A 27,890-nucleotide genomic window follows, 5' to 3' on the forward strand; every position below is an offset into this window, starting at 1 on the left:
ACTACGGTAAACGTATTCGATCGTACGAAATCGATAACTTCGCAAATCCCAAAGGTCAAATTAAAACAAAACGAATCTTCTACAATTTTATTATTGAACTCCAACAACGTTTGTAAAATGAAAAAAAAAAGAAACAAATAAAAATAAAATTTTATTTTTCACAAAATAAATTAACATGATTCTCGCACTTATAATAACTGGTATTCCATAATTGGTAATCACGGGACCGCAAGCCGGTGTGTCCCGCGAATTCACTACAACGCTTTGCTAATGAATTTAATTTAAAAAAAAAAAACGTCTCTATCACTAATATCATATTACACAGTTTACAATATCATGTGAATATCTGATACATAGATTAACTAGTCGTGTGAGCTTGTTCTATAGCGCTGTCATTTGGAAACTCGATAACATTAGATTGCAACTAGTGGGATAATTTAATTTATATTATATTAAATACACAACGGTGAACGATTACGAAATGACTCGATTAAATCGGACACAAGGCACAAATCGTCTTCTCGCATTAAAACTGTATAATCTCAACAAAAGTGACTAATTTTGCAGGAGAGTGTTTTAAAAGTTTGTAACATGTGATATTTATCATAATAATAATCATCTTTGCAACCAATTTTTTTTGTTTACCAGTTACATTACCTGTCTTAAAAGTAAGAGATAAAATTATGTATTAATTTTGTTAATAGTAGTCAAAATATAGGTAAACTAAAAAAAAAAACTATACTAGGCTCTTTTAATACTGGTCATATCAAATGATTCCACATATTAACTCAATTTCGAATATTTTTGGAAATTGTACAACTTTTAATGCGAAAAGACGAAGTGTCAAACATTTCGCGTTACATAGATTCACTCAACAATTCACGAGTTGTATTGAAGTTGAATAATAAATAGTTCGCCGGGAATGTCTCTAGATCCGTATTCGTCCATCGTTGCGTATAGTTAAAGTTTTCTAAGCTAGGCTTCTCATTTGTTCTTGGCCTCTTCGGCCTCGAGCCGAAGCCGCATGGACTCTGGCATCGTGGGTGGCGGAGGCCTGGGCATCCTCAGCCAGACCTGAGAATAGAGGAAAAAAAATTTTTTTTAGTCAACAATAATTAACTAAATTCGTAAAATAGGTGTTTAGTTAATCACTCATATTAACAGTCTCCACACGAATATGTTTCAGTAGGAACAATTGGTTTGAATATTGTTAATCATTAAAAAATATTTTTTATTTATTAATTAATACTAGAGGTCCCGCAGTAGTCGAAATTCGACTATAATTAATTGGAATTGTAAGTTTGTATACTATTACGATTGTATTTTATACTTCTATAATCACAAATTTCGCCAAGACTACATTATAAAAAATATCAACAAAGACAAACAATATTTAATCTCAATTTGACAACAGACGTCAAGAACAAAAGTTTGACAATAAATAAATAGTATGCATGCGTGTGTGCGTCAAATACATGGTATGTGTTCGCGACGGACATGAATAAATGTAGAATAGATATTATTCGCGACGGACATTGATAGTTTAAAAATAGATAGGAAATATAGTAATAGTTAAATAGAGATATGTTCGCAAAGTACAGCGAGATTTAATAGAAATAGACAATGTCCGTAAATAGACTGTGTTAGAAAATAGTTAAAATAGAGAATAAATAGTTATAAATGTCCGTAAATAGATAGTATGTGAAAAAATAGCTGTGAAATAAATAGAGAGAATGTAAATAGAAATAAGTAATTTGTAAATATTTTGTTTGAAAATAAAGACTGGTCCTCGTGGTCTTTAATTTGGCGTGGGAACGCAGGAGCGAGTCACAATACGGGCGACTAATAGAGCGACTAGGCAAACAATAGGCGAGCGAGGCGGCCGAGAGAACAATAGACGCCCACCGTGCTCGGACTCATAATAGCGCTGGCCGAGTGCGTGTGGGCGACCATAAATAAGGGGCCTACCTCGCTGCAAATTCCGCCTCGGCGACCACGCGACAGCCGACTGTTCGCGGGTCAAAGAGACAGCGACTGAACCACCGAGCTGTGTGCTCTGCCAGAAGCAGGGCCACACAGCCAACTACCGCGGATGCCCCAAGGCCCCGCGGAAGCGTCTGGCCAACGCGCCTCCAAAAACCGTCGGCCCTAAGACTTCGGCGCCCCGCGCGCCGAAACCTGCCTTCGTGCCGGCACCGGTGCCCACCGTCTCCGCGTGGGCAAAACCGCTGCCGCTCACGTTGGCAGGAAAGCCACCGGCACCCCAGCCCCTGCTCGCGCCGCGCCCCGCCCTCGCGCCCGGTCCCGCGCCTCGCCCCGGCCCCGCGCGGCCTGTCGTTAACGAATTCTCAATCGTGCGCGATTATATCGCCGCGATAAATATCGACCGCATGCGTGCGTTCGCCTACGCCATGCGCAGAGCGGTCACGGCCGAAGACCGCCTAAACGCGACGTTCGAGTACATCGACGTCATCGAGTCCGTCCAGCGCACGCTGGTTTGATTACCGGTAATCAATGGCGTGCAACGGTAGGGAAAAACCGCGTTCCATAAAGTTAGCATTTTATAATGCTAACGGACTCGCGCGTCAGCGCGATCAAGTATATGAGTTTCTCCGCGATAATCTCATCGACATCCTTCTGGTGCAGGAGACCTTCCTAAAGCCCTCGCGTCGCGACCCCAAAGTCGCGAATTACGTCATGGTTAGGAATGACAGACTCTCCGCCCGCAAGGGCGGGACTGTCATTTACTATAGGAGGGCCCTGCACTGCGTCCCTCTCGATACTCCCTCGCTCTTACATATCGAGGCGTCAGTGTGCCGCATCGCGCTGACGGGACACCAGCCGATCGTCATCGCATCCGTTTATCTCCCCCCTGACAAACCCCTCCTGAGCAGTGACCTCGAGACACTGTTCGGTATGGGGGACGCGGTCATCCTGGCAGGCGATTTAAATTGCCACCACACTAGGTGGAACTGCCATCGCACGAATGTGAACGGTAGGCGTCTCGACGCGTTCATAGACGACCTCACATTCGAAATATTCAACCCCCCGACCCCCACGTACTATCCGTACAACGCCGCGCGTCGTCCGAGCACAATAGATCTGGCACTGCTGAGGAACGTAACTCTGCGCTTGCGCTCCATCGAGGCAATGTCAGAACTCGACTCAGACCACCGACCTGTCGTCATGCAGCTCGGTCGCCCACTCAACCGCGAACCAGATACGAGGACCATGGTGGATTGGAAGAAGCTGGGCACGTGCTTAGCTGACACCGCTCCACCAATCCTCCCTTGCGGCCCGGATTCAACTCCATCCCCCGAGGATACCGTCGAATCCATAAACATCTTCACTGATCACGTCTCGACGGCGATCATAAGATCTTCGAAACAAGTCGATGTGGAGGACTGCTTCCACCGCATCAGACTTTCCCCCGATCTTAGGGACCTCGTTAGAATCAGAAACGCGGCAATCCGGGCCTACGATCGATATCCCACGGATTCAAACCGGACTCGGATGCGTCGCTTACAGCGGGAGGTCAAATCCCGCTTAAGCGACGCCCGAAACGAAAACTGGGATAGTTATTTAGAAGAACTCGCGCCCACTCACCAAGCATACTGGCAACTAGCTAGGACCCTCAAGTCCGAAACTATAGCCACTATGCCGCCTCTCGTACGCCCCTCAGGCCAATCACCGGCTTACGATGACGATGACAAGGCAGAGTTGCTGGCCGATGCACTGCAAGAGCAGTGCACCACCAGCACTCAACACGCGGACCCCGAACACACCGAGTTCGTCGACAGGGAGGTCGAGCGCAGAGCTTCCCTGCCGCCCTCGGACGCGTTACCCCCCATTACCACTTCCGAGGTCAAGGAGGCGATCGATAGCCTACAACCACGGAAAGCTCCCGGCTCCGACGGCATCCGCAACCGCGCGCTTAAACTGTTACCAGCCCAACTGATAACGATGTTGGCCACCATATTAAATGCTGCTATGACGAACTGCATCTTTCCCGCGGCGTGGAAAGAAGCGGACGTTATCGGCATACACAAGCCGGGCAAACCGAAGAACGAAACCGCGAGTTACCGCCCCATCAGTCTCCTCCCGGCGATAGGCAAACTTTACGAACGGCTCCTTCGTAAACGCCTCTGGGACTTCGTATCCGCGAATAAAATTCTTATAGACGAGCAGTTTGGATTCCGCGCCAGACACTCGTGCGTCCATCAAGTGCACCGCCTCACGGAGCACATCTTACTAGGGCTGAACAGGCGGAAACCCATTCCGACAGGAGCCCTCTTCTTCGATATAGCGAAGGCGTTCGATAAAGTCTGGCACAACGGTTTGATATACAAACTGTATAACATGGGAGTGCCAGACAGGCTCGTGCTCATCATACGAGACTACTTGTCGAACCGTTCGTTCCGATATCGAGTCGAGGGAACGCGTTCCCGGCCCCGTCACGTCACAGCCGGAGTCCCGCAAGGCTCCGCCCTCTCCCCGTTACTATTCAGTTTGTATATCAACGATATACCCCGGTCTCCGGAGACCCATCTGGCGCTCTTCGCCGATGACACCGCCATCTACTACTCGTGTAGGAAGAAGGCGTTGCTTCATCGACGACTTCAGACCGCAGCTACCACCATGGGACAGTGGTTCCGGAAGTGGCGCATCGACATTAACCCCACGAAAAGCACAGCGGTGCTCTTCAAAAGGGGTCGCCCTCCGAACACCACGCTGAGCATCCCTCTCCCGACTAGGCGCGTCAATAACCCCGCCCCCGCCGTTCGCCCAATCACGATGTACGACCAGCCCATACCGTGGGCCCCGAAGGTCAAATATTTAGGCGTCACCCTCGACAGTAGGATGACATTCCGCCCCCACATCAAGACGGTACGCGATCGTGCCGCCTTCATCCTAGGACGTCTCTACCCGATGATATGTAGGCGAAGTAAAATGTCCCTTAGAAATAAGGTGACACTCTACAAAACTTGCATACGCCCCGTCATGACCTATGCAAGTGTAGTGTTCGCTCACGCGGCCCGCATACACTTAAAATCCTTTCAAATTATTCAATCCCGTTTTTGCAGGATAGCCGTCGGAGCCCCGTGGTTCGTCAGGAACGTCGACCTCCATGACGACCTGGACTTAGAGTCCATCAGTAAGTATCTGCAGTCGGCGTCCATGCGCCACTTCGATAAAGCGGCACGACACGAGAACCCTCTCATCGTGGCCGCCGGTAACTACATTCCCGATCCTGCGGACAGAATGGAAAGCAGTCGACGTCGCCCTAAACACGTCATCTCGGATCCTCCTGATCCACTAACGGTGCTTTTAGGTACTTCAAGCACCGGTCACCGTTCTCGTCGAACCCGTCGCTTGCGACGAAGGGCTCGACGAGTAAATTAACTCTCAGACACAGCCCACTGAGTTTCTCGCCGGATCTTCTCAGTGGGTCGCGTTTCCGATCCGGTGGTAGATTCTGCGAAGCACGACTCTTGCTAGGGTTCGTGTTAGCAACATCGTCAGGTTTGAGCCCCGTGAGCTCACCTACTAAAGTTAAGGCTACGCTGAAATAGCCGCTAGGGCTATCAGCTTAGGTAGGAAAAAAAAAAAAAAAAAAAAAAAAAAATGCAAATTCAGTTCGAGACAGCGAGCCGACGAGTCAAGACCTCTCCGAAAGAAGAGGAGAGCGCCAACCGAACAAGAAAAGACTCGCTCCTACGCCCTGCGCCGGTCAAGCCACGAGGACCGTGTGAACGCCATACTTGAAGCCTTCGTTATTTTCCTCGAACCAATCCCAGCATCCGTTCCGCGACAGCCACTGCGGCAATACTCGAGCCACCACGTTTGCCACGAGTAAGAAGTCTAAAAATCACACGTGGTGGCCGAAACCTGAGCGGTGGCCGTCCGGAATATTGGTCCTTCGAGAGCCGGATTCATTTGAGGAAGATCGAAGAAAATTGAAAATTGAAGATAGAAGAAATGGTGCTCACACGGTCCAAGATGAGGTCGTCACGCCTTGACCGGCCCGGCAACGAAGCTGTCTCGGGCTCAACATTGCAAGACGCACAGCAACGAGCTGTGTCGGCCGCGCCGCGTTCGGGAGTGACGCAGGGACCGCCACCGATGGCGGTAACCTCCTCCCAGTCAACCGCGCCGCGTTCGGGAGTGACGCAGGGACCGCCACCGATGGCGGCACCCTCCTCCCAAGTGGAAAAGTGTCCGGGAGTGCCGCGGGGCTCACAAGCGATGCCCCCCTCCCGCCAAATATTGCCTACGCAATACTCGCCGGCGTCGCCAACGGGACCGAACAGCGGGGTCTGTCGTCGAGTGGTCAGACCTCCCAGCATCGCGACACCGGCAACAACTTCAGGCGACGCAGCAATGGAGAGCGTCGTATCCGCGAGCCAGAACAGAAAGGAGTCAGCGCTCGCGGCCAATCAAATAGTACACGGGTCCCACATCACGGACGCCGCTGCCAAAATCTCGACGACAGAAGAAGGCTCCACACTCCGCGACGGGATGGCGCCACCAGTACGAGGATCTTCGAGAAAGTCGAGTCAACAGTCACAACGGCTGTTGCTTATGGCGCGCCTCAAGGAAGAGCATCTTCGCGCCAAAGAAGAACAAGCCCGACTCCAAGCAGAGCTCGCCGCCGCCCGCATCTCAACATTAGAAGCCGAAGCGCTCGTTGAAGAGGAGGAAGATGCGCGCACAACACTCACGGAGGACGAGAACGAGCAATCACAGCGCATCGACACATGGCTCAGTCAGCAACGATCGATCGCGCTACAGGGAGTCGAAGAAAGAGTAATGCAGCCAACACACGGATCACCAGCCACCATCGAGCAACCGCAACTGGAACTTCCCGCACCAATAGAACAGCTGAAGCTACCGGCCCCTGCCGCGGCACCGATTGCCGCACCTGTCGCACCGAAGAGCGACATCGCCGAACTAGCAGCTGCCATCGCGACGGCCGCCCGCCAAGCCAGGCCCGGACCATCGCATCGGTACTACGGGGAGCTTCCAGTGTACAGTGGATCGCACCAAGAATGGCTCTCCTTCAAGGTCGCCTACGCCGAATCAGCGGACAGCTTCAGCGCCGCAGAGAACACTGCGAGACTTCGGCGTACGTTGAGAGGAAGAGCAAGAGAAGCGGTCGAAAACTTGTTGCTGCATTACACCGAGCCCGCCGAGATCATGCGGACTCTAAAATCGCGCTTCGGACGTCCAGAAGCAATCGCCGCAACGGAGCTGGAACGACTGCGCGCGCTGCCACGCTGCACGGACACACCGAGGGACATCTGCGTATTCGCGAATAAGGTGAACAACGTCGTCGCCGCTCTGAGGGCCCTCGACCGCGTACATTATATGTACAACCCGGAGCTCACTAACATCACATCGGAGAAGCTGCCGTCCACTCTACGCCACCGCTGGTTCGAATTCTCAGCGACTCAACCGGCGGGAGAACCGGACCTCGTCAAGCTGTCGCGCTTCCTGCAACGCGAGGCGGACCTGTGCAGCCCATACGCACAGCCGGAGCCAGAGACGAGAGTGGAGAACACCAGCGGTCGGCGGAAGATGGTGAACACGCCTCAGAGGACGCACACCACGCAAGCGAAGGAAGAGAGGAAATGCGCAGCATGTCAGAAGCCGGGGCACATCCCACAAGATTGTCCCGAATTCAAGAGAGCAGCCGTCAGCGAGCGCTGGGATACGGCGAAGCGCGAGAATTTGTGTTTCCGGTGCCTACGGTTCCGGTCCCGGGGACACGTATGCAAAAAGAAGAAGTGCGGCGTCGACAGCTGTGAACGCACGCACCACGAGCTGTTGCATAAGAAACCAGCATGGCAGAAGCCGAAGGAAAAAGAAGAGGCGGTCACCTCGACGTGGGCCGCAAGAAGTGCGACAGCCTACCTAAAGATGGCGCCAATTACTGTTATCGGACCGGCGGGAGAAGCAGATACATGGGCCCTGCTGGACGACGGGTCAACGATCTCGCTGATCGACGAAGACTTCGCGAGACGAGTGGGCGCCAAAGGACCGATTGAACCCCTCTTCATCACTGCCATCGGAGACAATAAGATAGACGCAACACGCTCACGACGCGTCCCGCTGAAGCTATGCGGACGCACGGGGGAACCGCAAGAACTGAATCTACGGACAGTCAACGGCTTAAAATTAACACCACAGCGACTGAACATCGAAGTCCTCGCGTCGTGCCATCACCTCACCGACCTCCGGCATCACTTCAAAACGAGCTACGCCTCGCCGAAGATCCTGATCGGCCAAGACAACTGGCACCTGCTGGTGACGGAGGAGATGCGGACGGGACGACGCGATCAACCAGTGGCGTCTCGTACTCCGCTCGGGTGGGTCGTGCACGGAGCACACCCGGGAGGCAAGAGACAGCGCGTCAACTTCGTGGCACACGCGACGACGGCCGACGCGAACATGGACGAAGCCCTCAGGCACTACTTCGCGATCGAGGGACTCACCGTCGCCGCCAAGACGCCAAAGAATGACCCAGACGAGCGCGCGCTGAAGATCCTGAGAGAGACCACTCATCAGCAACCCGACGGCCGCTACGAGACCGCACTGCTGTGGCGTGAGGAGGGCCTGAAGATGCCCAACAATTTTGAAGCCGCACTGAATCGCCTGACGTCCGTAGAGAAGAAACTGGAGAAGGATCCAAACATGAAAGAGCGCTACAAGCAACGAACAAACGCGCTGGTAGCAAAGGGATACGCCGAAGTAACTCCGTCGACGGGTACAAAGGATCGCAGCCGGTACCTGCCACACTTCGGCGTAACACATCCGATGAAGCAGGAGAAGCCTCGCGTCGTGCACGACGCCGATGCGAAAAATAGAGGGAAGAAGCCCAAACGACATCCTGCTCACCGACCCGGACCTGCTGCAGTCGCTGCCCGGAGCGATGATGCGCTTCAGGCAGCACGCCGTTGCCGTCTCCGCGGACATCGCGGAGATGTTCATCCAGATAGGCGTCCGAAGCGAGGACCGCGACGCGCTCCGGTACTTGTGGAGGGAGAAGCCTTCACGAGAACCTATAGAATACCGGATGAGGTCCATCATCTTCGGCGCGAGAAGCTGACCTGCAAACACCATCTGCGTGAAGAACCGACTGCAGTACCCGGACGCCGCCGACCTGAAGCTCCACACGTAAGTGGATACCAACAAGTACGCCCACGACGCCGCGTTGTACTGGCGCGTGGAGACGCCCGACGGGGAGATGAGGACCTCCCTAGCCAAAGACCGAGTCGCAACCGTGAAGCTAACATCGATACTGCGTCTCGAGCTACAAGCCGACGTGATGGGAAGCCGCATAGCCGCGGCCGTCACGGAAGAACACTATAGAAAGCCAGACACGAGAGTGTTCTGGACCGACAGCGCCACCATAGAAGAAAACAGCACTGTGGAGGAATGGCGCTGGGTCCCCACAAAGGAAAATGTCGCCGACGACGCCACTAGAGAGATACCCGTCGGCTTTGAAAGAAACCACCGCTGGTTCATAGGCCCGGAATACCTAAGACGGCATCCGGATGATTGGCCCGTACAACGGACTGCAAAAAGGGCAGAAGAGACGGGTGAAGAGAAGTGCGCAATGCTCGCCGTGAGCAGAGAGAGCCTCGGCGAAGCGATCCCGGACCCAAGACGCTTCTCCAAGTGGGAAAAGTACCTGCGTGCAACGGGGCGAATACTGCAATTCGTCAGCCTATGCCGCAGAAGTCGCGAGCGCACTCATTACAAGAGGACCAGACGGAACCCGCGTTCGGACCCGACGTGGGAGAAGAATAGAAAGAAGACGACTTCGAAGACCCCGCTGAACACACCGCGGACGCCAGAGCAAGTAATCATTCAATGGAAAACTTTAGACGCCGACACGCTTCGACGCGCCGAGATGCTCATTTGGCGACAGAGCCAGCGGGCAGCCTTCGAGGAAGAGATTTTGACGCTCCAACGAGGGAAACAAATATCCCCAGCGAGCCGACTGCGAAACTTGTCCGTAACTTACGCGGACGGGATATTGAGAATAAACGGACGCATCGGCAACATAGAGGGAGCTGACGTCATCACCTCGCCTCTCGTGCTAGACGGATCCCGACGCGAAACGAGACTGATGATAGATTTCATCCATAGAAAGATGCACCACGCCGGAACCGAAGCTACGATCGCCGAGTGCCGACAGTCGTACTGGGTTTTACGCCTACGCCCAGTGACACGGAGCGTGATCCACAACTGTCTTCCGTGTCGTATCCGCAAGGACACTCCACCGCGTCCAGCCACAGGCGATCACCCACCGAGCAGACTGGCACACCATCGGCGACCATTTACATACGTGGGCCTCGATTACTTCGGGCCCTATCAAGTGACCACCGGCAGAAGCACCCAGAAGCACTACGTGGCCATCTTCACATGTCTCACTACGCGTGCGGTGCATTTAGAACCGGCAGCGAGCCTCAGCACGGACTCAGCAGTGATGGCACTCCGGCGCATGATCGCGCGCCGGGGAGCCCCGACGGAGATATGGAGCGACAACGGCACCAATTTACGGGGTGCCGACAAGGAGCTGCGCCAAGCTATGGACAAGGCGACTGAGCATGAAGCGAGCTTAAGAATTATCCAATGGCGCTTCATCCCACCGGGCGCGCCTTTCATGGGCGGCGCCTGGGAAAGAATGGTGCGGGCGGTAAAGGCCGCGCTCTCGGCCACGGAACAGCCGAGGCACCCGACGCCCGAAATATTTCATACTCTGCTAGCGGAGGCAGAGTTCACAGTGAACAGCCGACCTCTCACCCATGTATCGGTGAGCGCCGACGATCCCGACCCTCTAACACCGAACCACTTCCTGCTGGGAGGCCCGGCGCGAGTCCCCGTGCCGGGCAAATTTGACGACGCCGACCTCATAGGGCGCGCACACTGGCGCGCAGCACAACGTCTGGCAGATGTGTTCTGGAGTCGCTGGCTCCGGGAGTACCTGCCCGACCTGCAGAACCGGCGGGAGCCCCACAGCCGCGGGCCCGCCCTGAAGATAGGCGACGTCGTGATAATAGCAGACGGAACGCTCCCACGGAACACCTGGCCACGTGGGATCATCCAGGAGGTTTACCCGGGGGCCGACGGCATCACTCGAGTGGTCGACGTACGCACCGCCGGCGGTATATTGCGACGCCCGGCAAAGAAGATCATCGTGCTGCCCACGATGTCCGCCGCTCACCAGGGAGGATGCAGCGACGTGAACGACGCTGCACGGCGGGAGGATGTTCGCGACGGACATGAATAAATGTAGAATAGATATTATTCGCGACGGACATTGATAGTTTAAAAATAGATAGGAAATATAGTAATAGTTAAATAGAGATATGTTCGCAAAGTACAGCGAGATTTAATAGAAATAGACAATGTCCGTAAATAGACTGTGTTAGAAAATAGTTAAAATAGAGAATAAATAGTTATAAATGTCCGTAAATAGATAGTATGTGAAAAAATAGCTGTGAAATAAATAGAGAGAATGTAAATAGAAATAAGTAATTTGTAAATATTTTGTTTGAAAATAAAGATTGGTCCTCGTGGTCTTTAATTTGGCGTGGGAACGCAGGAGCGAGTCACAATACGGGCGACTAATAGAGCGACTAGGCAAACAATAGGCGAGCGAGGCGGCCGAGAGAACAATAGACGCCCACCGTGCTCGGACTCATAATAGCGCTGGCCGAGTGCGTGTGGGCGACCATAAATAAGGGGCCTACCTCGCTGCAAATTCAGTTCGAGACAGCGAGCCGACGAGTCAAGACCTCTCCGAAAGAAGAGGAGAGCGCCAACCGAACAAGAAAAGACTCGCTCCTACGCCCTGCGCCGGTCAAGCCACGAGGACCGTGTGAACGCCATACTTGAAGCCTTCGTTATTTTCCTCGAACCAATCCCAGCATCCGTTCCGCGACAGCCACTGCGGCAATACTCGAGCCACCACGTTTGCCACGAGTAAGAAGTCTAAAAATCACACGTGGTGGCCGAAAACTGAGCGGTGGCCGTCCGGAATAGTATGTAGTGTGTGTAATGTTTTCTTTGTTGATTTAATGTATCTTTTTTGCATTATTTAAAAAATTGCATGCATTGTGCACTTCTTCTCTATATTCTCTATAAGTGTGGAAAATTTCATACTCCTCCGTCCGCGCAATTTTCGTAAAAAGGGATACAAAGTTTTTGCTTCACGTATTAATATATAGATAAATGAAATTGCATAGGTGGACGAGCTCACGGCCCATCTGATGTTAAGTGGTTACCGGAGCCTATAGACATCTTTAACGTCGTAAATGCCGTCAACGACCTTGAAATATGAGTTCTGAACGTTTCTTCAAACCACAAATCTATATATTATTAATATGTGAAGCAAACATTTGTACCCCTTTTTACGAAAATTGGGCGGATGAAGGAGTATGAAACTTCCCACACTTATAAAGATTATAGAGGAGTTCAGAATTTCTTTTCTTCTCAGGAGTTCTTTTTTTTAAATTATGCATAAAAAATACAATAAATCATGTGGTTTATTAACTGTTTAATATCTGTGAAAGTGCACAAATGTGGGAAAATGAAACAAAGCCACTGGACGCAACTTCTCGGGATCCTTCAAAAAGTCCACTGAAAAAATCTTAGTAAATGACCACCATTTTACTAAGATTATATTTCATCCCATATCATCTCATTTCTTTTAATTTCATCCCAGTTGATTAATGTCTCAAATTAATCATTTTCATTTATTTTCATTTCACTCCATATTATATTTTTTCATAAAAATAAGAATATAAATTAAAATAAGACATGACTTAAAGGTCTTAGTTACCAGGTCATAAAATAACTTAAAAAAAATAGATTACATATTGTTTGTCTTTATTAATATTGTCTAAAGTGTGGTTTTAGCGAAATCTGAGATTATGGAAGTAAGTCTGTATGGGCTTAGATCCCCTTGCCTTTCTTAATAAGGAAAAATTGTCTTTGACAATAGAATCCTAATAGTGTACAAACTTATGATTTCAATTAATTATAGTCGAATTTCGACTACTGGGTGTCCACTAGTATATTTAAATAATGATAGTCATTAGTTGTAAATCAGATACAGTACCTTGACGGCGTCATAGATGAACCACTGCAGCGCGGTGAGGGTACCGATCATCACGATCCTGGGCCCCAGACCCTTCCACACTCCGGCCCAGCCGAGCTTGCTCATGATCGAGCCGACGGTCGCCGTCTTGTCCTGAGAACAGAATCAAAATTAAAAACAACAATCCATACTATCATATTCACACTGTAACACTGTCTGTCTGTCTGTCGCGTTTTCACGCCAAAACTACTGAACTGATTTAGATGAAATTTAGTACACAGATAGCCTGCAGCCTAGAGCCTGAGAAAAGACAGGCTACTTTTAATGCGAAAAAAAGGGTTGAAAAAGGGGGACGAAAGAGGGAAGTATCGTCATTTTTAAAGCTAAAAGCTTGAAAACGAATTCTTTAGGTTATGGATTCGATATAAATAAATATGGCACTAAACTTACACATCAGAATAACACATTTTACAAAAAATTTATAAAAGTGTGAATTACCCAAAATATAATGATAAGTGTCAAGTAAGAAGGAAAAAATCTGCCATCAGTTACACGTATATAATGTAATAGAAATGTTTATCTCAAATAGTCCTACAAAAAAGCCCGTGACAGCATATATTTATCTTTTATTTGTAAGCCATTATCGTTAAAATAGTGAATCATTACTATAAAAAGACTATCTTTAAGGTTTAATACTCGTGTTTTTATTGTCAGATTTTTCCGGAAGTTTCGAAAGTTTTATAGTTTTCACGGTCACAGACTGACCGATCGGAATAGTAGTTTTAATTTTACGACAAGCAACATCCATGAAAATACGTTTTCTTAATTACACAAGACACAAGTTTTTTTTTTTATTGCTTATATGGGTGGACGAGCTCACAGCCCACCTGGTGTTAAGTGGTTACCGGAGCCCATAGACATCTACAACGTAAATGCGCCACCCACCTTGAGATATAAGTTATCAGGTCTCAAGTATAGTTACAACGGCTGCCTCACCCTTCAAACCGAAACGCTTTACTGCTTCACGGCAGAAATAGGCAGGGTGGTGGTACCTACCCGCGCGGACTCAAAAGAGGTCCTACCACCAGTATTATTATGGGCTAATAAACTATTTTAAAATCCATAAGACTTCACACAGTTAATGTCACTTAGAACATGAAATCGAAGCCTCAACTTCCTTAACAGTAGTCTGTAAACGGGGATCTATAGTAGCTTGTAAATTCTCCAGAGTACGTACCTGGTTGAGTTTGGACACAACCGTATCGGCTGGATGGGAGACGATAGCGCAGAACACACCGGCAATGTAACCAGCTGCAAATGTCACCACCAGCTGTTCACCCTTGGTGCATTGCTCACGGGGCTTGGGCACAACATACTGAAAAACATAAAATTTTAAGGCAACGTACACAAGACTTAAAAGTTTGTATCGATCGTGTGCATTATCATAATGCTGGGTGTTGGTCAACACGACATTCTGTTAGTAGAGCACATAGTTTGATGGTTATAATCATGCATGGGATTAGTGTGAATATAAAATTAATTTTCGTATTATTGAAAGCCTGTTGTTTGTTTATAGCAAAGTTCGAAACCTTGCCTACATTGGCTCGGTAAATTTTAATGTAAATTATTTATTGTTAGTTCAATATGTTCTCTTGCTCATAAATGAATTCAAGGTTAGAAGCGTGCGAGGAAGATTTCATTTATTGAAGTGAAACTTCTTTAGGCGCGTTGAGAGTAACATTTAACTCGCGACAGATTCGTTACGGCTAGAGAGAATAGATACAATTTATGACGAGCGAGAGTGAGAAAACAGACCGAGCGTCTCGCGAACCACTGGACCGTGGAGAGAGGGAGAAAGCGAGCTAGGTCGTCTCTCTTATACATAGCATTACAAGAGAAATTTGATTTAAGGACGAAAAATGAAGAAAACAACAAAATATTACACACCGTAAAAGTTTCACTTCTTTCATGTGCACCATTTTTTTTAATTTTTAATACGAGCTCTAAAATTGTATTTTGCTTTTAATTTACCACAACCGTTTTATAGCTCATTCACACCTGTTAAGAATTTAACGCGTGCGATAGAGACGGGTAGACGCGTTTACCTGGTACAGCAGCTCAAGGGTGCGTTCGAAGCAAGCAAACTTCATCATCGTGTACGGGATCTGTCTGCCCCAGAGCGGCACCAGGCCCTTGTAGAACGTGCCGTAACCTTCGTTCTTGACCATCTTCGGCCACGCCTCGCGGAGGGTGCTCGCGAAACCAGGCATGGTTTGGATACGGACCTGAAACGTTAAAATAAAATGTGTGCATCAATGATAAGAAAGGGTAGTGGGGGAAGAGGTCGACCGAAGAAATAATGGATGGAGTGTGTGAATGACGATTTGAGAGAGAGAGAGGAGTGACTGTTGAGATGACGGCTAATAGAAGAGAATGTACAAACATTCGCTGTGCCGATCCTACCTGGTGTGATTGGAGAAAAAGAAGAATGATCAAAATATGTAATCATATTAAAAGTCTCATTTTTTGTTATGGCAACAGGCCCTCAGATCTCATAATCTCATGTTCACCGGGCAACCCCGCAGTCACGCCCGCGCCGGACACGCTGCTAGTGCAGGATGACGTCACTCGCCACCGACGCGACGCGAGCGCGACCAACGACAGCCCTCGAGCGCTTTTCTTTCGTCATCGGGCAGGCAACATTAATGCTAACTTAATCTATAGCATTTTTTTAAAAAGGAACCTCATGGGTATCATTTGAAAGAAGTTTTACTAAAAATTCTCAAACCATAAAGGTTCAATGTCAATGTACCTATTACAATAAAACGGCAATTTCATACTTTAACCCCTATTATTAATAAGTGAAGCAAAAACTTTGTACTCCTTTTATTACGAAAATTGCGTGGACGGTGTAGTATGAAATTTCACACTTGTAGAAAATATATACATTACACATACATACATAAATTTGACATCAAAGTAATCTCTCAATCAGTCTTAAATTGCACGGCGGAACATACTTAGTAGACTCGCCTATGTATACTCATTAATTTCTAAATCTTATCTTTTATATTAGTGTTTTTTTTACTTTGGACAACCAAATTACAACTACAGCTCCAAGTGAGTTGTCTACTTGGATGTTTATCCTTCTTTATTTTTTGATCTTTTTGACTTTATTGTATTAGATTTTTATTGTATCGATAGGCAGACGAGCATACGGCCCACGTGTTGATGAGTGGTTATCGTCTCATGGACGTCAGCAATACCAGAGGCACAGTCAAGTCACTGCCTACCGCTACCGATTGACTGGAACATTTAAGTTATCGTTTTGCAAAGCTCTAAGGCTTCTGCATTATTATTTTTATTCTATATTATATGGCATTACCTTAGCCGCCTCCATGGGCGACAGGGCAATGTCGGCGATGAATTCCGCCGACGCAGACGCCGCCAGGTACACGAAGGTACGGTAAGTGTAGGCGGTCTCGTCGTCCAGCATACCGGCGTAGGCGACTTTGAACACTTCATAGAAACCGAACTTGCAGAGACCCTGTAAACGTAAAATATTGTGATTAACTATATATTTCACATTAATAAACCACAAGCTTTAGTTTGCACGGAATCATCTGTTAGATTTGTCATCAATTCTCAGTAGGAACAATTGGTGTTTGATGTAATCATTTAGAGATGCTGAGACAAAATTTGAGCATAGAATAACTTGGTGTAGGTCAGTAGAACAGGAACTGGATGTCTTGGGCATGATGTGGGAGGAGGTAGAATGGACCACCCAAGATCGATGTAAATGGAAGAATTTAATTCGAGCCCTACACCCCAGTAGAGGGTTAGCCCACTGAGTTTCTCCCGGATCTTCTCAGTGGGTCGCGTTTCCGATCCGGTGGTAGATACTGCGAAGCACGGCTTTTGCTAGGGTTCGTGTTAGCAACGTCGTCAGGTTTGAGCCCCGCGAGCTCACCTACTGGTTAAGGCAACGCTGATATACCCTCTCAAAGCTATAAGCTTAGGTAGGAAAAAAAACAACACTATTTTTGTTACCTGCATTGAATACCCAATGAAAGTGGGAGCCCATCCTTTGGCCAGACCGCGGACGCCCTCTTCGCGGACCGACACCTTGAAGCCGTTCACGACGTTCTTGTACTTCTCGGCGTCCACCTGGAGACGACACTTCACCAGGTCGAGGGGCACCACGGCCGTGTGGGTCAGACCTGAGGAGACAAGACAAATGTAAATAGATACACAACTCGCGCTATCTGCGTATTAAACTACTGGTGGTAGGCTGTCTTGTGAGTCCGCACGGGTAGTTACCACGTCCCTGCCTATTTCTGCCGTGAAGCAGTAATGCGTTTCGGTTTGAAGGGTGGGGCAGCCGTGGTAACTATACTGAGATCTTTCTTAAACACTTCACTTTCACTAAGAACTTTCTTAAACAAGCAAGCATTAGGTATTAGAATAAGGACAAGACAACCCAGTGGACTTGCTTAATTTCCTATGCGTTTTTTCATAAAATTATGAGTATAATAAAAACAAAAACAAAAACTTAAATACAGATGACCAAAGAAAAAAATAAAAAATTAAAATTACATTTAAAATGAATCTAGACCAGCAAACGGGGAACCGGGGTAAATTACCCCAAATGAGGTAAAATGAAATTTTGGGGGGTAAAAATGAAAGTTTTGTGAGTAAAAAGTATACATTGAAGTGAAACTTCTTTAGAATCGTTAAATTTTTAGTTATTGTTTTCTTTTCAAAATTATCATGGGGCTATAATAATATGAAAGATGCTAAAAAGAAGCGATTTCGTTTTTTTTGTTCTTCGCCATGGGGTTAATATCAACTTACACAAAAATATTTTATGGTAATAATTTAAAAAGTTCCCTGACTGCTGATCTAGACACAAAGCATTGTTTTGTACAATGACGTCAATGTTTAAGAGCGCGTTTTGATTTCTCTACACCAAACTGAAACATTTTTTTTTTTTTTTTGCCATTGTAGGCAGACGAGCATACGGCCCACCTGATGGTAAGTGGTCACCGTCACTCATGGACGTCAGCAATGCCAGGGGCAGAGCCAAGCCACTGCCTACAGTTAAGTACTCTCCGCAAGCCTCGTTTGAAGAAGGACATGTCATAGCGCTCGAAAAACACCGTGGAGGGGAGCTCATTCCAAAGCCGGATGGTACGTGGCAAAAAAGATCTTTGGAAACGCACTGTCGATGAACGCAGTGGTTCCAGATAATATGGATGAACTCTGCTCCGATGGCGGGAGGTGCGATGATAAAAAGGAGATGAGGGGATCATCTCGAATAATTCCTCAGAGCATTCCCCATGGACCATACGGTATAAAACACAGAGAGAACCGAAGTCCCTCCGTAGAGCCAGTGGTTCCAAGCGATCCAAGCGATAATTTGCCTTTTGTTTTAAATAAAATTTTGTTGTTTTAAAATTAATATTTCTATTTGGATTCTATCGTACATTAGTTGCACCCCAATGCCCTTCAAGCGTCTCTCTAGGTCAATACTGCACATAATTACGTAAGATATATTTTATAACCCAAATAGCTAATCATAATCCGACACACTCTGTGATTGAGGACCGCTCGTCTAGCGCGATAACGATAATTTTTAAATCCGTGATTCATCCATCATGCACTGACTTAACTTTTTATTTATCTTTCGCTCATGTCAGAGATACGAAATGAAAGACGCTAGTTGCATTAACATGAAATGTTTATTTTTGACGTGACAACGTCTTTATAAATCGATTAACACCGTGATCGCGCACGAAAAAGTGTCACGTTCCGCCTAAGGGTGCAAGCGAGAGCGCGGAGCAGGCTAGGATAGAGAGGCACGATCGGCCCAAGCGTTGGATTGTGACACATTTATCTCTCTGCTCGCGTGACGTTTTTTTTTATTGCTTAGATGGGCGTACGAGCTGAGCTCGACCTGGTGTTAAGTGGTTACTGGAGCCCATAGACATCCACAACGTAAATAAGCCACCAACCTTGAGATATAAGTTCTAAGGTCTCAAGTATAGTTACAACGGCTGCCCCTCCCTTCAAACCGAAACGCATTACTGCTTCACGGCAGAACTAAGTGGGGTGGTGGTACCTACACGCGCGGACTCACCAGAGGTCTTACCACCAGTAAAAAAGGTGGTTAGTGCAGCGGCTTGGCTCTGCCCCTGGCATTGCTGAAGTCCATGGGCGACGGTAACCACTCACCATCAGGTGGGCCGTATGCCCGTCTGCCTAAAAAGGCAATAAAAAAAAATTTAAAAAAATTAATTGTGGAGCCCATAGACATCTACAACGTAAGTCTGCCTACCTATGAAATAGTTTTATTTGTTAAACATTATAATACTCACCGCATGACAGAACACCACCAACTCCGCAAAGAGCGAAATATTTAGGCGATCCAAATTCACAGGACTCCGTGGGTACCGCAGCAGACGCCGCCATGCCACCGGTCTGTGTGTGTGCGCGTGTGTATGAAATGAGGATACGTGAATTAAATAATATTACAAGTATATTAAAAATTTCAGCTCAAGTCAAGACTAAGTAAGACTCGAGAAAACGAAGGATGAAGGGTATACGTATTTATACGAGATGTTTTCTGCTTCGAGTGTATTTCCGTCAATATATCGACTCTTGATCCTACAAAGTGCGGAGCGTCGGAATAGAGACTATTGCGTAATTTGATTATACATATACGGTGTCTCAGCGCACGCACGTATGTATAATATTTTTAATAACTTAATAACATTTACAAATAACAATTTTAAATTATTTTGCTGTTAATTTAGCATTGATTTTTGTATTGTTTTTTTTAAAAAGTAAATAAATCTTTATCCTTTAGCAATTTCTGCAAAATAAGCGAAACTCAAGCTTTAGTACTAAAAGGGAACAGCGCCTCTAGCGGCTAACGTAGGCAAACGTTCCAACTCCATACAAATGTGAGTTAACTTTTACGCTATCGAGAACGTTAAAAAAAACTCGCACTAAGCACACTGATGGCGAGTGATTACCGTCGGTTATGGATGCCTAACGTAAAAGTCGAGTTTGAATAAGTATTTGCAAGCCCTCAGCCCTCATAATCTTATGGTCACCGGGCAACCCTGCCGAGGGGCGCGGTTCGGACACGTTGCGACTGCAATGCGACGCCGGGGCGACGCAGACACGACCCGCCACCCCAAGACAGCCCCCCTCAATCATGAGTTCTCATCATTGGGCCGTCGCCTACCTTAAGATCGAATTCGCTTAGTTCACACGATCATCATCATCATCATCAGCCTGTATCTCTCCACTGCTGGATGTAGGCCTCTCCCATAGTCACACGATATCAGACATAAAAATCGGGCTATCCCTAGTTTCATCCATAGATAATAGATGCCTTTGTAAGCATAATATCATTTTAGCGCGCATTTTTTTACCTACGAAGTATTGTAAACCTCATTATCTCCATACTATGTATGGTAAGCTTAGGCCACTTTTGCGCTGACAGCCTCATATAAGGTCTGATTTTACTTGTGTTTTATGCCCATTGAGTTTCTCGCCGGATCTTCTCAGTGGGTCGCGTTTCCAATTCGGTGGTAGATTCTGCGAAGCACTGCTCTTACTAGGGCCAGGGCACCATTCCGGTTTGAGCCCCGTGAGCTCACCTACATGTTAGGGCGAAGCTGATATAGCCTCTCAAGGCTATCAGCATAGGTAAGGAAAAAAAAAATCGGTTGTAAAGTCGATTTACTGACGATAGTTGAACGTGACGTCATAAGAAAATACGCCTCAGAGCGATGTAACGCGGCGTGACTCATATTTTTTCGTTTGTGCAGCCGGCTCTATCGAATTATAAGACGTTGTCACGTAAAAAAAAAAAAACTATGCATCCCTCTAAATCTTCGGACCTTACAGTTTAGTTTCAGTGTTACCTGCTCGATAGCCACGGGCGCGACCGTCGACTGGCACTGGGCGGGCGATAGTGGGCCACGGAACGGAGAGTTCCGCGCCGCATCGAGCAACGAAGAGAACATTATTCTAGAACAATACAAAAGGACAGAAATACAAAAGGCCGTCTTCGAATAAATAATAGTTTAAAAAAACTAACAAAATACGCTTTTATAGAAAATCCAACTAAAAAATACAAAATAAATATTTACTGGTGGTAGGACCTCTTGCGAGTCCGCACGGGTAGGTACCACCACCCTGCCTATTTCTACCGTGAAGCAGTAGTGCGTTTCGGTTTGAAGAGTGGGGCAGCCGTTGTAACAATACTGAGACCTTAGAACTTATATCTCAAGGTGGGTGGCGCATTTACGTTGTAGATGTCTATGGCCTCCAGTAACCACTTAACACCAGGTGGGCTGTGAGCTCGTCCAACCATCTAAGCAAAAAAAAAAAAAACCTGTATAAACAAAGCGTGGTGTGCATGGTATAAGTAATTATAAATATTTTATGAACAGATATGAGTAGAAGGGTTATTTTGATAATATCCGGAAAAGCACCCCACGCTTTTTTACAATAAAATAATTTTTTCTTACACTATTTTTAATTAAAATTTCATAAAATTAATTTTCTATTTTTTAGTTGGATTTTCTATAAAAGCGTATTTTGTAAGTTTTTTTAAACTATTATTTATTTTTAATTTTTTTGTTGAATTTCAATTACTTCAAAATTTCTTTTTTAATATTTTTTTTAAGTTTTGAATTGTCATTGGTCCTTAATAAGTATACCAAATTTTTAGTTAATCCGACGTTTTGAAGGGGGTCTAAATCATGTTCAAAGTTACAAACATACATAAATATATACGTCTGAAGCTAATAAAAGTGTATTAAAAAGAATACAAGTAAATGGATGCTAAAGTGAAAACCTCGTTACTGTTTGCTCATTTACTGTCGGCAAATAATAAATTAAAGCATCAAACCGAACTGAGTGGTAGATGTATCACGAGGGAAAATCAAATGATCGTAGTTAACGGATCTATTATTCGATACAAGTTACTCAATCAGGATGGAAAGTTAAGTCAATGTTTTTATTTTTTTCTATTTTAAATTGTATTCGTTTAACACCTACTTAAAACATGTCCATATTTAAATAGGAAAAGACTATTCTATTCTATGTTCATGATATGAAATATTTTTTTTTTCAAAATGTCATAACAGCAAAGGGAGAATGTTATAAAGAAAATTATTCTAAAATATTGAGGTCTCACTGATTAAATTGTGTGTTGTATACATAAATTATACAAGTTAAATACTACAAATCACTACTTCAAGCTTATCAATTAAATTAATTATAGAGTAATTATACTAAGAGTCCAAATAGGGTGTGGTCTTTGTTACTACTGTCTTATCTAGATCATGAAAAATGCATAGTACATACAGTTCATTAATTATAAAGTATATACAATTTCAGTAATTTAAAAAACTGGTCATACATTACTGACGAAATTAGACATTGCTTCTATGCTGGCAATTAATCAGAAAGATTTTCTTTAGAATCAGAGCATCATCATTTTTCATTGGGGACAAATCCAGTTTAAGCCGGAATGTGTACTATCACACCGTAGTTCAAGTCCCCTTCATTACTCTAACTACTAATGTCTATGTTCTACGTCCCCTTAACAACGTTCCACATCTCTTCTAGTTATTGCTCAACAGATTATTTACATTAGCATCACTGCTGAGCTCTGGTGCTAAATTATAGTAAGCAATGTATAAAAAAAGACATATTAAGCTGAACTAAAAAATAAAGTTAACATTTTGTACTTTAAGGAACCTGGTCAAGACAATAAGTCAAAGGAATAGTGATTATATTTTTAACAGTCCAAAACGAAGATGGAAAAATTCAAGTCACTCAGCAAAATAGAATTTTGTGAAAATTACATTGAAAGATACGAGCAAGCCAATAAAGTTATGTCAAAATATTGTAAGCATTAAAATATTTACTGAACTTGAAACTATGAAATAAATTTGAGATCCAATTTTCAATACTGATCAGTGAGTCAAAAACAAATTCATATTGGTTATACCTATTTAGTGATATTCATTTGGTTTTGACAGTTCTGTTAAAATAAATTTGTATGGCATTATTAATCAACTCAAGTATGGCATTCAAACAAATTAGAAGACAAATTAGTACAAAGGTCTTCCAAAAACTTTTTAAAAACATTGTGCCAACTAGAAGTTACTAAAAATACTTCGCTGCCACGACCTTTCATACCGATTTGTTGAAAATCAATGCCAGTGCCGCCTAACTTCATACGGTGCCAGGGTTAGGTAATACATGGATAGTAAAAAAAAGATTTTAATTCATAAAATATGAAAGTAAATCAATTAAGTTTCGGAAATATTAAATCAGTGAGCGAAAGAGAAAAAAAAAACAATTTGTGTCCTGTCTTTTTCAGACGTTAACTTGTCACAATCGATACAGCCATGAACCAGAATTCCAGCATTGAACCGGTAATGTCCGATTCAATTACATGATTCACATGATTACTTTAAAATAAATAACGAAATGAATTTAAACTTCTCACTTTTTCAAGATTAAAAAACAGCACAAGGTCACGTGCAAACATAATTCTATTACACGTTACGTAAGGAAAACGGGCGGCTTATATGAATATTTATTCAATTTCACGTTATTAATAAGTATTGTTTTTTTTTTTTATTATAATTGCAAAAGTAAACGGATTCAATATATGCAAACATTTTTTTACTTACATGTTTTAATTCAGTTTAATGCTGTTCACAAGCCACGAACACACCGCACCGCGCCTGTCGCACAGTGATAAAGGAAGCAACTAGCGCGGTGACAGCGACTGACAGCCCTGTGACGGAAGTTATATAATCACGTGGTAATTTTTTGGCGTCGATAAAACTTGGTACATAATTAAAAAATCTTAGTCTATACCACTATCTTTAATTATTATCAGATAAATAAATTCATTACTACGACAAAGTCTATAGCAATTATTTTTTATAAAACTTTAGAACCATCTATCGACAAAAAGGTGAAACTTTTTTAACGGCATCTATTGTTGAATAGCTAAAAAAAATTCAAATACAATTGGGGACAGTGTTGCCATTACATTCATTAAATACACTAAAATACATTAATTGCTATAGAGTTTGTGCATATTTATAGAGCATGTGTATTTATTGTAGGGTGGTAATGATTAAAGACACGACAATTTGCAATGTTTATTGTGTGACTACTCGACACAGACTAACTAAGCCCGCTACAATTGCATTTGCAATAGTATTGCATAAATAATGGATTTTTTTATTAATAGTTTATCTAAATATACCTACGACTTCACGAATAATATTGTGAAATGCTTGAACTGCAAATGTTGAAATGCTTTCTTACCGTTTCTAATCTATAGCTTTAATAACGTTTTTTCGAATTCTTCTTCTCTTCTTAGTCTTTTTAGCGCTGGCACCAGTCTCATTATTTACTAAACTTTGTTCCCCTGTAAATGTTCATAAAACTTTTGTGTATTTGACTGAAATATTTCTTCGAATTCACGACAGACTTGTTGGATACCAGAAGAAAAACAGAGCCATTACTAGTAAATCTCAGGTAAATTATTGCTTTGCATCAAAAATAAACAGTTAAGTTAGACAACGAAAGCGAATGAATGAATTAACAAAGTCGAAAATGCACTAACTTGAGACCTATGTAAGATAAGTCTCAAATAAATCGAAGGGTGAAAGACCGTTTTGTTCAAGCGACCTTTTTGCGACTTTACAAGAGAACCATTTAAAGTTTTAAAATCTATAAAAATATAAAGACAAAAAAATTCTTCACCTATATGAAGCTCAATTAAAAACATCGATTTTTTTATGCTAATCATGACATAGTATAAAACAAAGTCGCTTTCTCTGTCCCTATATCTGTCTGTCCCTAAGTATGCTTATATCTTTAAAACTACGCAACGGATTTTGTTGCGGTTTTTTTTAATAGATAGAGTGATTGAAGAGGAAGGTTTATATGTATAATAACATCCATTAAATAGTGGAGTAATCACTAATAAATTACAGTTTCCGAAGCAAAGCGAGGGCGGGTCGCTAGTACCAAACAAAACGGACCTTTAATTACAAAGATAAACGTTGCGTATTAAGCGAAATGCCGTATAAACCAAATAGGCTTTCACTCCTCGATGTAAAAATCACACAAATTTTTAGGGGTTTATTTCATGAATATGAGTTAAGTACATACGTAGTCTGGGCTATGGTGGGCAAATTTTTTTAATTATCGCCCATTAATGTATACAAGGAGACAGCGTATCTAAGTCCGCTCATTTAATTCATTTCGATAAAGCGGCACGACACGAGAACCCTCTCATCGTGGCCGCCGGTAACTACATTCCCGATCCTGCGGACAGAATGGAAAGCAGTCGACGACGCCCAAAGCACGTCATCTCGGATCCTCCCGATCCACTAACGGTGCTTTTAGGTACTTCAAGCACCGGTCACCGTTCTCGTCGAACCCGTCGCTTGCGACGAAGGGCTCGACGAGTAAATTAACTCTCAGACACAGCCCACTGAGTTTCTCGCCGGATCTTCTCAGTGGGTCGCGTTTCCGATCCGGTGGAAGATTCTGCGAAGCACGGCTCTTGCTAGGGTTCGTGTTAGCAACGCCATCAGGTTTGAGCCCCGTGAGCTCACCTACTAAAGTTAGGGTTACGCTGAAATAGCCACTAGGGCTATCAGCATAGGTAGGTAAAAAAAAAAAACCTTTAATCTACAAGCACAATAAAGACAAAAAAAGAGTCATATTCTAACAATCGGCGTTTACTGGTGGTAGGACGTCTTGTGAATGCGCACGGGTAAGGTACCAACGTCTTGACTATTTCTTCCGTGAAGCAGTAATGCGAATGGTATTCCCCGAGCGCTATGACATGTCCTTCTTCAAACGAGGCTTGTGGAGAGTATTAAGCGGTAGACAGCGGCTTGGCTCTGCCCCTGGCATTGCTGAAGTCCATGGACAACGGTAACCACTCACCACCAGGTTGGCCGTATGCTTGTCTGCCTACAAGGGCAATAAAAAAAAACTATTTCGGTTTGAAAGGTGGGGCTGTAAGTTGTACTGTAAAAACTGAGACCTTAGAATTTATATCACAAAGTGGGTGGCGGCATTTACGTTGTAGATGTCTATGAGCTCCGGTAATCTAATACCAGGTGGACTGCGAATTCGTCTATCCAACTAATCAATAAAATTAAAAACACGAAACATGATTGGCGGCCAATTACGTGACAAAAAGGCGTGCGGAGGCAGACGTATAATTGCCGTGGTGAAGAATACTTTTTACGCAAATATGAATACCAGTGCGCTAGTCGTTTAATTGTATTTGTATTCAACAGGTTCAGTGTGCTTAGTGCGAATTTTTTAACATTCTCGATAGCGTAAAACTTAGCTCATAATTGTATGGAATGGGATCGTTTGCCTACGTTTGTCGCTAGGGGCGCTGTTCCAACTGCATACTAAATTGGGTTAACTCTTACGCTATCGAGAACGTTAAAAAACTCGCACTAAGCACACAGATTCAACTTTAAATTAAAATCAATGTAGGTAGATATAAAACTAAAACAAACCCGCATATGAAACTAAAGAGAACATACAATTAATTTCATCTTAACATATAATAGCTTAGAAGTTTAAAAATCTTTGTTTCGTCATTGGCAATTCATGTGTGTGCAAATTGTCAACTTTCTTGGCCGTCTTGAAGTCAGTGAAAATGCAGTTCAAAGACTCCTTTACAATAATACATATGTACATAATCTATCTACCTATCTATCTATTCTTTATATATAAAAACTAGCTGACTTCGTAGTGCCTCATTCGATAAATAAAAGACCTAAACTTTTGTATAAAATAAACTTAAACAAACAAATGGAATCCGTCCGACGGAGGACAGATCAAAGGAAAAGCAAAATTGGTATTTTTATTTAATTCCGAGAATTTTTATATTTATTTACCTTCTAAACCTTCTCTGGACTTCCACAAATAATTCAAGACCAGCCGGCCAGCCAAGACCGGTCCAGCCGTTCTCGAGTTTGAGCGAGGCTAACGAACAGCAATTCATCTATAGATGACGGTTCGTTTTTGTGGAAGTCCAGAGAAGGTTTAAAAGGTAGATAAATATGAAAATGTACGGAATTAAATGATGATAACAATTTTGTTTTTCCTTTGATGTGTCCCCCGTCGGACGGATTCCCTTTGTTTGTTTTAAGTTTATTTTATACAAAAGTTTAGGTCTTTTATTTATCGATTGAGGCACTACGAAGTCTGCCGGTTCAGCTAGTATATACATAATTGTCAAACTAATAAAAGCTTGTTAAAGTAAGCATAAATTACCACACATTCGTTCTAGCTGCATCCTTAGGGGTTGGAGTAACAATGTAAAGAGTTGCTTCCGTCTGTCGCCAATAAAGCCGTGTCGCGTCATGTCGATCCAAGGAGTTTCTTCTTTACAAATCTTGTGAATGAATTCCCGCGTTTTAGTCGACATTACTGCATCTGTGCGTGTTTGGTTTTTGTGTTTTTTCGAATTCATTTTACGTAGGTAATAGTTTTACCAACCAAACTTCAATAAAATAACGAAACGAGGTGACGATGGCTGAAGACGATATTAAATTAAAGATTATGAAAAAAATTGTTTAAACATTATTGTGTTGGTTCCTGGTTTTTAAATTTTTTTTGTTTTATTTAGATCATTTGCTTAATAATACATGTTGTCGTGAAGATTTTGGATTGATTACATTTTATT

The 27,890-nt window shown here is 44.6% G+C and overlaps 1 protein-coding gene across 2 annotated transcripts; it reads right to left on the reverse strand.

Annotated features, from left to right (window-relative positions):
• Window positions 1-73: 73 nt before the first annotated feature.
• LOC733022 (phosphate transport protein) lies at window positions 74-27,890 on the reverse strand. 2 transcript variants are annotated; one of them, XM_038019656.2, is made up of 11 exons: window positions 27,479-27,890; window positions 24,488-24,590; window positions 23,839-23,945; window positions 21,049-21,154; window positions 19,489-19,591; window positions 17,162-17,331; window positions 16,497-16,658; window positions 15,217-15,396; window positions 14,349-14,486; window positions 13,133-13,264; window positions 139-1,074 (listed from the first exon to the last, which is right to left on the reverse strand). In XM_038019656.2, exons 4-11 carry the CDS (start codon window positions 21,148-21,150, stop codon window positions 985-987), a joined length of 1,077 nt encoding a protein of 358 aa, XP_037875584.1. In that variant the 5' UTR covers window positions 21,151-21,154; window positions 23,839-23,945; window positions 24,488-24,590; window positions 27,479-27,890; the 3' UTR covers window positions 139-984.

The sequence above is a fragment of the Bombyx mori genome, chromosome 24 (assembly GCF_030269925.1).
Source record: "Bombyx mori chromosome 24, ASM3026992v2".
Lineage (NCBI taxonomy): Eukaryota > Metazoa > Arthropoda > Insecta > Lepidoptera > Bombycidae > Bombyx > Bombyx mori.